Here is a 15,854-nt window from a genome sequence, read left to right as displayed (position 1 = left end):
GGTACGGTAAATCCTGAATCAGGAGTCTTCAATACCTGCTCTTGGAGGGTTGCTCTTCAGTGAGAAGAGTAGCTTTTAGAAGTCTATTATACAAAGCTCTGGAAACATTAACAGGCATATACAACACATTCCTCTCCTGGCATAATAGGCATGTTCATGTCAATGGGAGAGGGCAAGCTTGACAATGTTAGCAATTATAGAAAGGCTATGCGGGCTAAGGATACCCCAGAATCTCTCATCTCCATAAATCATTACTTTAACAGGCTTCAGTGAAACAAGATAAACCATAAGCAGATGAGCACCAGACAAAGTAAAAATAAGTACATTTAGTAAGAATAGAAACATATTTAAAGAGAAAGGCAAAAATCCCAGAGATGCCAAACCAATTGCTACTACAAACTTGAGGATAGTAGCAGGAGCTCAGTCTATGAGCATATGTAATACGCAGAGAAGAATGAACCTTCAAGAAAAAGCCTCCAAGTTCCAGGCAGGCAAAAAACCTCATAAGTGTGAATTTCAGAAATGACAATATTTAAGGAATGGTGAAGCCCAGCATTTTCCTCCCTGTCCACCCCACAAGGGCCATCCTGTATTTCATCGCACACTCAAACTCATGCTCCTCTCATTACATGACCTCATGTATCCTTCCCCTTTTCTAAGGCCTCTCATTCCATTCTATGAACTCCACAACCCCTTGTAACAGACACGACCTGGAATCAGGCTGCCATACCTTAAGTCTTCCAAGGATGGAAGAAAGACAGAGAACGCTGTCTTTTGAAAATTTTTAGCAACTGGTTCTCTGCCCAGTTGCTGGGTGGCCATGGGGGTATGGCTTAGTCAGCTTCCTGCATTACAGCAGGGAGGGGTTTCACCCTCCCCAGGCTCTGGAGGCTAATCTTGAGCCTCCAGGAGGGTGAAAACAGGCCCCTGGGCTCTGGAGAGCCTCTGGAGGCCAGAAACGGGTCAGTTTCCGGACTTCCAGTAGGCCCATTTGTCGCCCTTCCAGAACCTCTGTGCGGGCCCTGCACTTACCTGGCATCCAAAACGGGCTGCTTGGAGACTCCTGGGAGGGGAGGGGAGGGTGGGGTCATCCAGTCCGTTCAACTACCGGTTCAGTGAACCAGATTAAAATTAACGTCCGGTTCGCCTGAACTGGTCCGAACCGGCTAAATCCCACCCCTGGTATTCTTACCTTGTACATTTATTGTGTAATGCATTTCATCATCTCCAGTATTGCAGGTAAATGTGCCACAATCACATGGCTCTGATTGTTGGATGGTTAGGCTGTGGACCAGCCCCTCACTGCTCATAATCATTCGTGGCCCAGGACACAGTGGCTGCCTATTCTTGAGCCACTGGACACAGGTCTTCTCTTGAGAAAGTTGGGCAACCAATGTCACATTCTCTCCTTCCTGGACTTCAATGGGCTCCCGGGCATCATCCTTATTCACAATGCACACAGGGGGTGCTAAGAGGGAAAAAGAGCTCCCTGTTAAGCAAAACTGGATATGTTCCCTGTCCTAAAAGAAATTTTAAAACAATTTGGGCTACCATTGAAGTACAATATCTTATAAACTTTTCTGAAACCATAAAAAGAAGATTATATGAATTACAGCTACATCTTTTCTTTTTGGACACTTATTTTATTACCATTCTGGAAAAGAATTGAAATCATCTTAATATTAATTCAACATATCCAGGTGGCATCAACATCAATGGCAGTTCCTTCTGTTAATTATTGCCACACGCTAAAAAATAAGTAATGTTATTTATTTTTATACTATGTAAGAGGAGGAGGACTGGAAATATGGAATACAAGGATTCCCAATCTCTTCTTAATACTTCTTCATATTACTCTGGGGAAACTGAGTACATTTCCATTACCAGTGGCAGCCCACCACTGCTACTCTTTTTCCACTGCATAATCTCCAGAAGCAAACAGCTTTTAATTAAGAATGTAAGCCTAGATGCAAAAACTGCTGCTTGTCTCTACCGCCACCTCATCTTTTGGCAAGGACTGATGAATTATTTTCTGCTTCTCCTCAAAGCATCTGTCCTGGTGCTTCCCCCACAATTTCTTTCAAAGTCTGTACAGTATATCTTGCTTTCAGTCAGAAGATGAATTACAGGCCAAAAGCATGTAAGTCTTAGTAGCCTAAGAATGTGGCCAAGTTACAGTCAACGGAGTGCAGGCAAAGGGCCAGCTTGTTCCCTTCATTTGTTGTGTGCCCTATTCCAATTGCTAAATTTTTCTGGATGTGATGATGGGAAATCCTCCTCCAAGACACGATCTCTAAAGGAATTCAGAACCTGTCTGCGATGGGGGGCAAGTAAGGGGGGAATGATTATATGTGTGTGATGACATAATCAATCAAATGTTAATCCTACTTATGTAGACTACTGCGGAGGAATGGTCCCAAGCTCCCTTCTGGCCATTCACTTGGCTTCACCAAGGCCATTGCTGCCGGAGTAACAGAAATCCTGCTGACAGCAATAGCATTTAGACTTATATACTGTTTCATTGAGCTTTACTGCCCTTTCTAAGTGATTTACGGAGTTGGCATATAGCAAGTGTCATGACAGGAGATGATGGAAAACACATCAGATCCACTAAAAATGGTGTTAGACATCTTAGCTATGGGATAGAGCAGAGGCAAAGACAGTATCATGAGGACATAAAGAAAAATTACCAAGTTACCTTTGAACCATAGTTAGAGGACATATAAATACATACAGGTAATCCTTGACTTACAACCACAAGTGGGAACAAATATTCCATCTGTAAGGGATGCAGTCCTTAAGTAAATTGTGTCTGATTTTATAATTTATTTTTTTGCCATGGTTGTTAAGTGAATTCAGCTTCTCCTATTGACTTTGTTTGTTAGAAGCACCCTGGGAAGGTTGCAAATGGGGATCACATGACCCTGGGACACTACAATAATCACAAATAGATCCTGGTTGCTAAGCTCCCAAATTTTGATCATGGGACGGTGGAGGCGCTTTGACAGTGAGGACCAGTTGTAAGTCACTTTTTCAGCATCATCAAAACTGCAAATGGCCATTAAACGAATGGTTGTAAGTTGAGGATTACCTATACTTTGTCAGTCATCTGTTTCAGCCATCAGATAGCCATTATTGCCCTACAGGGTTGAGGATGAAATATTATTTATTTTATTTTATTATTTGTTTGCTGCCCATTTTGCTGCAATGCAACTCTGGGCAGCTTACAATCTTAAAGCAGTAAAACCATAAATGTAAATCCCTCTAATAACAATAAAATAGCAATACCACTTAGACTTATATACAGTTTCACAGTGCTTTTACCGCCCTCTCTAAGCTGTTTACAGAGTCAGTATATTTTCCCCAACAATCTGGGTCCTCATTTTACCCACCTCGGAAGGATGGAAGGCTGAGTCAACCTTGGGCCTGATAAGATTCCATCTGTCAAACTGCAGGCAGTACTGCACTCTAACCACTGTGCCACCGCGGATACAAATTATGATTCAAAGGTGGGAGGGGATGGATCAGAATGTATGGGGAGACGTGGGCTCTTCTGTTGGTCCATCAACCACATTCCCCATGAGGCCGACTAGCAGAGCCAGGTCTTCAGGCCCTTACGAAAGGTCAGGATGATGGGGCAGATCTTACCCTGAGAGGCAAGATGCAGGGGACCCCAAACCCCTACAGCCACAGCCCATTTGGAACCAGGCTGTGGAAAAGGTGTGCGCGCAAAGCTGTATTTGTTAAAGTAGCACACATACACGCAAAACTGTCCCCTCTACCCCCTACCCCGCCACTATCACCTCCGCCAGTCTGCTGAGCCAGAAAGGTTGGAGATTGCTAAAAGGCAGGAATCATGGCAGAGGAGGCTTTTCTCCTGGACCCCATCAGCCAGAATTCCTTGGCCAATGGGATCTGCTGCATGCCTCCTCTGCCAGCATGGGTAGGGTGGTCCTGTCTCATTGGGCTAAGACTGTTCCTCAAGTAACCTGGACCCATGCCAGGCAGGATTTTATAGATAATAATCAACACTTTGAGTTGCATCCGGAAGCAAACTGGCACCAGTGCAGCTCGTGGAACAGCAGTGTAGCATGGCTTCTCTATGTTATAAATTCTGAAATGAGAAGAATATTGAATACCATTCAATACTGAATACCATTCAATATTGAATTCTATTCAATACTAATATTGAATACGATATTCAATATTGAACCAATAATGTCTTGTTCAATATCTCAGATTCAGCCATTTCTCTACACCAGTTTGTCCCCCATACATTTCATTTTTGTGCCTTCCTGTGCTTTCAACCCTTTCCCCCTTCAGCCACTCTCACCTGCTACTTCTACAGCAGTCACCCTCTGGTCTGTACCTGCCTCACACACATAAGAGCCTGAATCCCCCGGGGTGACACTATGGATGGTGAGTTGCTGGTGCCTTCCAGTGGCCTCTATGTGAATACGCTTGGCCGCTCCCACTAGCTCCTTGCCATTCCGGAGCCATCGCACGGCAGCCGTAGGTGAAGATGTCTCGCAAGCCAAGATTAAATCTTCTCCAGTTGCCAAGGAGCATTGCTCTGGCATCCCTGCATTCCCCACGATGGAGATGGGAGGCTCTTGGAAACCAAGAAAAAGAAAACACTGTCATAAAACAGGGCCCATGCAACTTTTAGCAGCCAGCTGAATGGCACAAGCTGCCTCCTGTCAGTCTTCACAAAATATCAGTGTCCTGTAGCTGACCAAATGGGCCTGATCTTGAAAGTCATTCATTTCAGGCTCTAAAAATATGTAGCTTGCTTGCCTTACTTCCCCCACCTGGAAATGTCAAATTCAAGATTTAGCATTAGAGTCCTTTAAATGGACAGCCTCCCCTCCACCCCCCTCAAAAAAAAAGCTGCAGGGCAGGAAGACATTCCCCTAGGTGTCACTTCAGAGCAAAGGGGAACTGGTGTGCAGAGGACACAAACACCTCTAATGCGGGAGACAATATTGCCCTCGTGGCAAGTCAACGACCACAGCCATGTCCTAGATAAACCGTGCAGCTTTTCCCCACAACAAATAAAAGTGGAGGAATTTATATTAAATAAGGAAGATGGTGTGTAGCTACTGTTCTTGATGTATCTTAGTAATACCCAGCATTTTTGATGCTAAATTTTGACTTTCTTTTATAAACAACCCCTACAGCCTAGTAATTACTACAAATATCAGCAGAAACAAAGCCCATCTTAAGCTCTGCATTGAATGATAATGCTGTGTTTTATTAGTGGGATTTCAGAAGGTGCTGGAAATGCAACTCTGCAAAGACTAATTACCTCTTAAAAGTCTTCTTCGATTGAAGCATTATAAACAGTTTATAAAGAAATAAAACAAATGTACAGTCATGGTTCTGAAAATATGTTAAATCATATTGACTTTAAGTAGCCAAAACATGCACTTTCCTGTTTATGAATAATGAGGAACCCTCTAAGACTCCATTCACAAAATAGCAGCCACAGCTCTTGTTGCCAAAAAGGAGAGACAAAGCTAGGGGCTGTGAATAAGCTGACCTTCTTCAAATGTAAGTGGAAGAACAAGTTTGTATTGAATCCTTTATTTCCTGCGCTGAATATGGATTACTGAAATAGTAGTGAACTAATCTGGAAGTGGGAACATAATGCTCTTTCCATGTTATACTTGACATTCTTGCTTTATAAATAATATATTTTTTCATACAAGGAACTTGTTCATAAGTGCCCTTTCCTTCTACCCACACCCTACCCTCAGACATTACCTTCTACCATGACATAGAAGATAAGGCTATCATCACCACTGTCGCACAGATATTCCCCAGCATCAGACATTTCCACTGCTGAAATCACCAATGAATGCCGTGTTCCATCTTGTTCCAACCACACACGTTCTGCGTCCTGCAGCTTTTCCCCATCCTTGTACCACTTCACCTCTCCTTTGGGGCAAGACAACGTTACCGAGAGCACCAGGTCTTCAGAAACCAAGCAACGGTGGCGTGTTTGCAGCTCATCTCGCCCCACTATTTGGACTGGAGGTTCTGCCAGGACAAACAATGTTAGTTACATTTCTGGACCTGTTTTAATTTTAACTGCTGTCTTAATGAGGGGAACGCTGTTGTGATTAACATAATAGTATTTCTCCTATTTCAGTCCTCTCTTGTTTTACATTTTTAAAAAAAGTTTCCTAAGTGGTGCCCAATTTGGAGAGAAATTGGAATGGTGCGGTGAGCTTATGCTGAGGATTTAATCTCCAAGGGATATCTAATTTAAGACATCAGCTCTAAAAACGAAACCACACATAGCTGAAGGTAGACTTGACCTTGACCCAGGAGAACATGTTGCTTGGAGAACCTAGATCAGATTTCCCCTATTATTACCCTTCAGTCGTTAGATATCATTTCTCACCATTTCAGCCAGTTTTAGAACCCGGCTTCATTTTCCAGAGAAGCATTAAAGGCTTCTTGAGCTTGGGAAGAAATATAACAAGGATTAGTCAATGTTCTCTAACAAGAGTATGTCATAAGGTTGGCCTCTGGAATCAACAGACCTGCAGATAGCTATTGTGAAGTCAATTGGACACCGATACCCCAGGCATAAATGAAACAAGGAACATTTTCATTTGTAAAATCTGTTTTTCCAACATCACATCGTTATTCATACAGAAAAGATAGCAGGAGAAAGGCATCTTTAAGACAAATGATCATCCTATGCGTATGACTTTTACTTTCCCATTATAAATCAAGGGTTGCCCTTGACTTAGGGCTACAATTGGGCCAGAATCTCTGCTGCTAAGCAAGTTAATTAATCACACCTGATTTTATGACCGTTCTGCTATAGCTGTTAATAAATCAATGTAGTTGTTAAGTGAATCACACGGTCACAAAGTGAATCTAGATGCTCTCTAGTAATTTCCCATTCAAAGGTCCTCATAGACTTTCAGTAAGTCTGCAACATTAAGCATCTCAGAACATTCACTGATCCCATGAGAACAAAGGGTAACAAAGGGTACTTCATCCCTGAGTTTGCAGATTTCCTTTCCCTGCCTTTTCTACAAATTCCTCTTCTAGTAAAGAAAATGTTTTAAGCCCCAAATGTCCATAGCAAATCTTTATGAAAGCAAGCCTTTCCCCAAGGGAACACTAAGAGCACCCAAGTTGTACAATCTTTGTATGTATGATGTATCGATGAAGAAAGCCTTTTGAACTTTGTACTGTACTTTACTTCCAGCCTCCTCTCAAGCAACAAAAAACAAAACCAGAACCAAACAATATCCTATCTCCTGGCCTTCATCATCGCTTACGCACCAAATACATTAAATGCAGATCATCTGCTGCCAAGGCTGTCACAAAGCCAGCTCCATCTAGTGGACAAAAAAAAAAAAAAACCTACACAGCAACTCACCCATGGCTTTCATAAGCACCCACTGGGATTAAACTCATTCAACTCCTGAAGGAGCTAACCTCTTTCTTCCAAGAGGAAATTGAGTCACCTCTCCATGTTTTTGCTCAAAGCATACTTTAAAAATATATTGTAGGGTTTTTTTTCCTCCTCTCTTAACTATCCAGTTAGGACATCCCTACATACAGTTGCTACGCCAGATAAAGTTCCAACTCTGTCAAATCAACAGAGGTTGTTATTGTCTTGCAACAAGGATCACTTTCCTAAAGTACTTTCCATTGCACTTCGTATATGCTGCTCTTCAAAGTGATGAAGAGTACAGAAATGTAACAGAGATTGATTGCAGACAGTTTGCTATCTGAAGACGTATATTACTCATGCCAGCCTCTCAAATCAAGGTGTGCAAAAACCAAAGCTGCTCAAGTTACTCTGGTATGGGTCTAAAAAACCAAACTAATACAACAGTAAGTAGACCAGCTGGGCTTTCATGACAATTAAAATGAACTGCTCAAGACAACCTTCTTACTTAGCCTAATTGTAGGGCAGGACCTGACCTACAAAAGATTTTTTACACCAAAAGCTATATTCTGTGGAAAGTCTGAATATTCCCCTGTACATACCCCAGTTTAAAAATACAGCATTTATCAAACATCTCCATTTAAAAAGAAAACAGAGCAACATTCTATTAATAATACTTTTTTCTAAGTAAAACAGTACACAGGGGAGGAAATCCAATTTTCTCTCTCAAGAAACCAAAGGCAAGCTCAAGTAAAAGAAATCGCCTGAAAATGAATTCATTTCACTCAGCCAACTCTCCTTGGGTTGCTTTAGAAAGAAAGATTCTTTAGCCAAAGATTCCTCAGAAGCAGCCAAGGATCAGATGGCCAAGAGGCAGGAAAACGTCAGTTGTGTGACATTGTGTAGAAAAATAGCAATCTGATGCCTGCGGTCCAAGTACCAATAATGGTATTAAATAAATATACAATACTACATCATAAAGATAAATTTTAATCAGAAGGGAGACTAGACCACATGTAACTATGCTAGAACTATGCTCAGAATTTCTAGAAAGTTTATCAAACTAAAAATTTTAATTTCAAAGGAATGTACAATAAAGCTCTGTACTTTACCAGATAAAGCTACTTTATCACTTGCATCTATCAGACAAAGTTGAACTAAGCACTAAACAAAGAGCGCCGTATGTACCATTAAAAGTCTACAAGAATCCTAAAACCAGGATTTGCATGTGAACAAGATGCACTTTTCAGGAATACCAACAGATCCGATCTGAAGATTAGAAAATGGGTTAAATTTCCTCCTATTCTCAATATAATGATGTCTGGCCATAGGAAAGTTCAGATTCCTTCCATCTGCCACACTCTTGGCTAAGGACCTTGGAAAGTTTTTATCTGGTCCAACCATATTTTTATAAACTGTATATTTTTGAAAACATAAACTGTTTCCAGATGCTGCTTTTTCCTTGCTCCTTGGGCCTCAACCTCCCCCCCATTAGTATCACTACATTCTCCACCAACCAGCATTGATGCAATGCAAATTTCTAAAATCACCCACACCAGTTTTGGAAAATCTATTGGCATTCTCTTTCTCCCTCACTTCAGAGACAGATAAAATTTGTTTTCCAGCAAGTTCACTCTATGTTTATGGCCATTAAAAGGAGCCATGCCTTTAACATTTCCCAGCTCCTAGTCAATATTTCATTCAGCCTAGCTAAGGGAAAAGCCCTTAATGCAATTTTGCTGGGCTGTCACACTCCTGACAGACTTTGCTGCCATATACACTTTCAGTTTGCTGGAATCTTACATATGCCACATCCGCCTGGTGCTATGGTGTGCCCAAAAAAGGCAAAGGCTGCTTGTTAATTCATGATGCATATAAAAGTAGCAGGAACACTGTAATAACGTGCACAGAAAATTCAAAGAGGATGCAAACAGAATAGCCAATAATCCTCTCCTGGCTAACAAAAGTCAATATTGAAGACAACTGAAATGCTTGCAGCAAGATGGCTTCATGAATGGTGTTTATACCAATCCTCATATACAGTCAGGGGTAGGCTGCTAAACCTGGGAGAACCCATAGCTAACTTTATGGCTGGTTTGGAGAACCTCCAACTCCCACCCCGGGCTGGCCCCGGCCCACCCGGCCCACCCCTCTCCTCCCAGGAATCTCCAAGTAGCCTGTTTTGGATGCGAGGTAAGTGCAGGGCCCGTGTGGATGGTTGGGGTGGGGGGAAAATGGACCTCCTATAAGTTCCAGAAGGCCAGAAACAGGCCCTTTTTTCCAGCATCCAGAGGGCCTCTGGAGCCTGGGGAAGGCGAAAAAGCCCCCTCCCCCCTGCCATGGTGCAGGAGGCCAACTAGGCCATGCCCATGATGGCCACCCCCACCCAGCAACCGGGAAGAGAACCTGTTGCTGAAAATTTTTGAAGCCCACCCCTGTATACAGTCTGTCACCAAACAATTGAAGACTTAGAAATATTAGCTTGTTTGGACAATTGGGGGCAAGAGATAATGCTTTCTGCCTCTCCTGCATATCTAAGAATACTTTCTTTGAATCAGAAGATAAATTATACTTATGTCCAATTTGCCAACTCTAGAGGTTGGATGGACCCTTGCTTTTCAGGAGCTCTGGGGCAATTTTGCTCAAGATCTGTATACTGATGCTTTGGAGTATCTACTCATCGAGAAAAGAAGCTAAGAACCAACACAGAATAGTATATCTAAATGATCCAACCAATGTTAGACAAATTCTCCCAACCACCAACCACCCACCCTGGTAGTATGTTCTCACCTCCTTTTCCTAGCACTATCAGCTTCCCTGAATGCTGCACTCACCAGACACCTGGAGGGTGAAGGTCATGGTATCATCAAGAGTGTGGCAGATATATTTCCCAGAATGCTCTGGGCCAGCTGCAGGGATGACCAAACACCGCCGGGCACCCTCTTCCTCCAGGATGAGGCCGCTGTTGGCCTCTACTCTGACACCATCCTTAACCCAGTGGACAGGCGCATTCCCATGGGAGAGCAAACAGGCCAGGGTCACTGTATCCCCCGTTGAGGCCTTCAGGACAGAGGGAGTCCTGCGCGGCTGCACGATCTTCACAGGGGACTCTGGAAGGAGAGGGCAGGTAGCCCAGGTTTGAAGAGGCCACAGGCAACACAACTGCTGCTGCTGCTGGGCAAAACCGCAAACGTTTATGGCTGAGAGAACACCTTTGCAACAAGAAAGCCTTGTATTTTGGAAAGAGAGAAGGGAAGCCTTGGAGATACTTCAGGTCCATCTTTTCTATAGGTAAATTTTGACAATTCCCTTTTCCATTTTGCTCTCAGCTTGTAAGGTAACAAATGCCCTTTCTGTCTTTTAGAAAAACACTCCAAAAATTGATCCTCCCTTCCACCTAAAGTGGTTTTGACCTCAGTGCTTCAAGGATTCCTTTCTTGGCATTTTTCTCTATAGAGAGGAATTTAGCAAGACAAGAATTTCAGAAGAAAGGGGGAGGGAATTTTTAAAGGTTCCTTCTTTTTGCTACAATTAATTGCAGCTATTCTGTTTCTGTGCTTTTTGTGTATATTTATATATAATGTAGCTAAAATATCTCATCTTTCAAGGTATTTTGTTTTATTCCACACGCTAACCAATAATTCTGTATGTGTAGTTCGGCTTAATTTTCCAAGATTAAGTCATCCTGACTTGCAAGTTAATAATTACCAGTAAATCCCATTTTAAAGAGCTGCTATATCTTAAAGCAATGTTTTGCAATCCTTTCCCTGCAGCTCCATTCATAAAACCAGGTATGATATTAGATGTTTATGCTGCATCTTCATACTAGCAGTTTATACACACACTATTTTTTCTGATCCACATACTAATTCTGTATATGTTGCCCATTTTATATAATAGTCAAGATAAATACAACAGTATGCAAAATGTTGCTGTTTCACCAAGCATCTTCAAGACTCTGCATTTAGTATTATTTTTGGGCAAACATTCAGCAAAACATTCCAGCCGTATGTTTTAGTCGAAGTTTTGACTAAAGCATAGGACTGGAATGCTTTGCTGAATGTTTGCCCAAAAATAATACTAAATGCATTTAGTAGAGTCCTGACAAGCAAAATCTCATATACTGTATTACATAGCAAGCCCCGGTGACTCAGTACTGTTTTAAAATGTAAAGAAATTTTAGTCAATAGGGATTCTTCAAGAATAGCTAGCTGTACAGGTGGCCAATTTCAGAACAAATCAATTACACTATAAATATATGCAATGCATACATACATTTAATAGCAATCTTTTCTGCATTTGCTTTTTATAGTAGCAGGGTTTATTTTCACAGCAATTTCGCTTATCTGTTTAGGTGGAAAAGATTCTATCTTTGATACCTTCATTGTTTTTATTAGTTTAGGCAAAAAAGCAAGGAAGGAAAGAATGATAAAAAATGTGTAAAATTTATGCATGGTGTGGGGAATGTGCATAAGTCTCTGTCACTGTTCGATCCCAAAATCATCTAATGAAGCTGAAGACGGACTATTCAGAATGACAAAATGAAGTATTCCTTTACACCTGCCTAGTTATGCTACTGAATTATTTTCTATGAAATGTAGTGATCTGTCCTAATTCAGAAGGCTCAATTAATCAATTCAAAAAAGAAGTTGTTCATTGTACCCAATTTCCAATCCCAGAAACTATAGAATCTGGGCAGCAACTAGTTACTGCTGCTTTCATGTCTTGTTGTGTGGCTTTCTTGGGATATCGGATTGGCCACTCTAGAAAATAAATTGCCATCACTTGACCCAGATGTAGTCAGTGTTATACTTGCAGCATTTACCCCAAAACATATTATTACTTGGAGAGAGATACAGTGTTGGCAAAATTCAATAAAGCCTAAATGTCCAAAGGCCAATTATATATATATAAGTTACTGCTATACTTGGCTCTCGCAGTTGCTGTATGTGTCTGATCTCAGTTGATCTTTCCTTGCATTCAATTTTCCTTATTCTCCCATCATAACTGATAAAAGGAAAGGTTTGGGAACAAATGGCATAATATTTATTCTATATTGGATTGCATACAACCAGAAAGGAAGTTTTTAAAAAAATGAACAAGGAAAACTCCATAATTTTCATTAACACTAAATTCAATCCTGTTGTTAATAAATTTTGTAGTTTATGGGCATTGCTATAGCTGTGAAGAGACATTCCATGTTGGGATAAAAATAGAAGGACAAGTATAGACCCAGATTATACCAGGAAGGGTGCATTGATAGATTAGTTAAATTAAGATAGGCTTTTGCAGATTTGATGGTCGTATAACTTATAGAGCTGCATCACGTTAGGTTTTGGATTATTTATAAATTTGAGAAGTGCAGAGCCAGGGCCGGAGAGCTCACCTGAAACCATGACATCAAAGGAGACAGATTCATCCTTGGTCTCACAGATGTATTCCCCAGCATCTTCAACGCTTGTCCGCAAGATCATCAGGCAACGTTCTGCACCTTCTGCATGAAGCAACAGGTTGTGTGTCTCATCCACTTCTAGGCCATCTTTGAACCAGCGCACCGGGGCATCAGGAACGGACACTGTGCAGCTCAACTCTAGGCGGTCAAATTCCTGCACCTGCTTCTCTAGTGAACGTTCCGCTGGCTGCAAAATCTGCACCGGGGGCTCTGGTAGACAAACATACTGCATTGAGTATAGGAGGTCACACTGGTGTGCTGAAGAGCAAACCATACGTACATGCATTTAAGCAATTCATATCAGAGTTCCTTTTGCAAGATGGGTAGCAATGTAAATTTAGTTTAACTAAAAATAACGGTAATAAACTAGGATGGGCAACATTTAGGAGGGATGTATCTAGAGAAATGCCCCTCCTGATTTATTATTTTTAGTTAAACTGAATTTATATTGTCACCTATCTAGCAATGTATAGGTCACCTCTTGCTAGATATTAGGTACAGTGCAAAGGAATACATTGCTGGGGTGGATAATGTCAGCAGAAAAATGGAGGAAACACTAAGAACATTACACTCCTTCTTCACTAATAAATTGTCTTCCCTCACTGCACTTTTCTTTAAAAGAAATAGTTCCTACATGATTTAAATATATGTCATAGTGTATAATGATGATTCTGGCATTTAATTCCTTCCAATTTCAATCTAAACTGTGCCAGCAAGATCCTACACTTAAGCATAAACTGTCCTTTCCCATTTCCTATTCAAAGGAGCTCCCATTAACATTATGCTGGAAAACAAAAGAACAATCCAAAAATGCAGGAATCAAAATTTTCAGATCTGGCTTCCTCTCATCAATATATGAGCACCTTCCAGAAGTATAAAGAAGAAACAGCCAAGATCTACAAAATCAAAAAAGGTTGGTGCTATTTATTTGAATACAAATATACTGTATGTAGTAGGAGTAAATTCCCAGATAATTCCTCACCAGTGATGGTGACATTGAAAAATATGGAATTTCCAGCAGCATCACACATATACTGTCCTGTATCATGTTTCTGAGCAGCAGGGATGACCAGACGATGATGGAATCCCTTGTCTTCCAACAAGAAACCATTGTTTTCCACCACCTCCTTCCCATCTTTATACCAGCAAACTGCAACATCTGGGCAAGACAGCTCACAAGATAGCACCACACGGTCTGAAGTCTGGTAGATGTGACTTGCATCTTCAGTGGACTGAACAACACGGACAGGCACCTCTGCAAAAGGAAAGTCCATGATAGCATAGAATATGATATTTCCCAAATGAGCTAGGTTAGTGGAGTTTGGGAGGCAATGTTACCATGCAAAGAAATTAACTAATTCTGATATAACAAGGAGAGGGCGAATCAGTCTCTCTGCATCTCACATGGTAGGTAAAAATGAGAAGCAGAGATTCCGATGATTGCTTGACAGCGTTTGATATAATGCAGTCTGTTAATGAACAGAAATAATATTTAGGGATCAATTGCAAGAAAATGGTGAGGGTAATGGAGCAACAGAACAGGCAGACACAAGTCCAATACTAAAGAGAAAAACTTAGCCCAGGATCTAAGTTGGTGATGGACAGAAGAGACTCAGCAGTAATCCAAGATGCTGCCTCTTCACTTGGGAGTAACTTATGAAAGGCTATCAGTTTATTCATGCACATTATTTCATCTCTTTGTCTCCACTCACCTTCCACCATCACAGTGAAGTCAACCGTCTCGTCAGCTGTGCAACATGTGTAGGTTCCTGAGTCCAAGGGGCAGGCTGAATTAATCAAAAGCCTCCTGAGGCAGCCCTCTGATTTGACAATGAGACTATTTTCATCCATCAGCACAGGATCTCCATCCTTGAGCCACTGGACAGAGGCATCAGTTGTGGAGACTTGGCATTCTAAAAGGAGTGGCATCCCAGCCAGGATAGTCTGGAAACACTGAGCTTCTGGCACTGGAGAGATATGTACCTTGGGAGCTGAAGAGATACATTGTGAACGGGTGAAGAATCTGTGGTCTCTGATGGCTGAGTGAATCAAACAGATCTGCTTAAGGTGTTGTTGTTGTTTTTAGCAAAATGTGCTACTGGACCTTCCTCCATTGTTAAAAGATACTCCAACATTATAAATATATAGCAAGAATGGGGAACCTGTGGTTTCCAGTTATTGCTGAACTATAACTCCCATGCCACATCTGATCATTGGCCATGCCACATTTGATCTGAGAATCTGAATTTGCACCAGTGAGTTTAATGCATTCATATAACATTCTTTGCCCATATTTATGAATGCAGTATCCTTCTAATTCTCAGGTTTCAGAACAAAATCCTAGCAGTGAAACACACAGTGAATTATGTGGCCTTCATGCAGATCTATATCTATATCTATATCCATCCACCAACCTAACCTAACCTAACCTAACCTAACCTAACCTAACCGCCTGCCTATCTATCTATCTATCTATCTATCTATCATCTATCTAAAGTAGACAAATAAAACTTGCTCCAAATGCCTGTTACTTTCAGCTTCCTCCTTCCTCCTTCCTCCTTCCTTTCTCCTTCTCAATGAGTACAGTTTATACAAGAACAATTGAGTGGGATGTATGCAGCTCATATTACAGCAATTTATAATGTCGAACCAAAAGTTTTCTGTGAATTGTATCTTGGAAAAGATCCAAAACTAATCTCAGTTCCTCCACGAGGAGCTTATTGGAAAACTCATGAATCTGACAGACAACCAAACGAGTATAAATTAACTTTACTGAGAAGTTAAAATGAAAACAAAATATGTAATCAAATGGGTATTGAAATAAAGAATTGCTATACAGAGAAGTATGCAAAAAGTAATTTAATTTAGACCTGGCTACAATCACTCTTACTTGTGTAGTAATTCTCCTCTCTGATGAATACTCACTAAGAAAGGACTTATTTTATCATTAGTTTTTATTTTCCTTTCAACCTTTATTACAGC

General features: G+C 41.1%; 1 protein-coding gene across 3 annotated transcripts in view; it reads right to left on the bottom strand.

Annotated features, from left to right (window-relative positions):
- OBSL1 (obscurin like cytoskeletal adaptor 1) overlaps window positions 1-15,854 on the bottom strand; it is an 81,718-nt gene that overhangs the window by 24,996 nt on the left and 40,868 nt on the right. For all 3 annotated transcript variants that reach the window (XM_081936270.1, XM_081936271.1, XM_081936272.1), the window contains 6 exons: window positions 14,585-14,863; window positions 13,855-14,127; window positions 12,807-13,082; window positions 5,767-6,042; window positions 4,334-4,612; window positions 1,193-1,468 (listed from right to left, as the gene is read on the bottom strand). In XM_081936270.1, coding sequence (XP_081792396.1) covers window positions 1,193-1,468; window positions 4,334-4,612; window positions 5,767-6,042; window positions 12,807-13,082; window positions 13,855-14,127; window positions 14,585-14,863 — 1,659 coding nt within the window. The remainder of the gene's footprint in view (window positions 1-1,192; window positions 1,469-4,333; window positions 4,613-5,766; window positions 6,043-12,806; window positions 13,083-13,854; window positions 14,128-14,584; window positions 14,864-15,854) is intronic.

Source organism: Natrix helvetica (assembly GCF_964273705.1).
Source record: "Natrix helvetica genome assembly, chromosome: 1".
Taxonomy (NCBI): Eukaryota; Metazoa; Chordata; class Lepidosauria; order Squamata; family Natricidae; genus Natrix; species Natrix helvetica.
The sequence above is the reverse complement of the archived record's forward strand: the minus strand, read 5'-3'. Positions and strand labels throughout refer to the sequence as shown.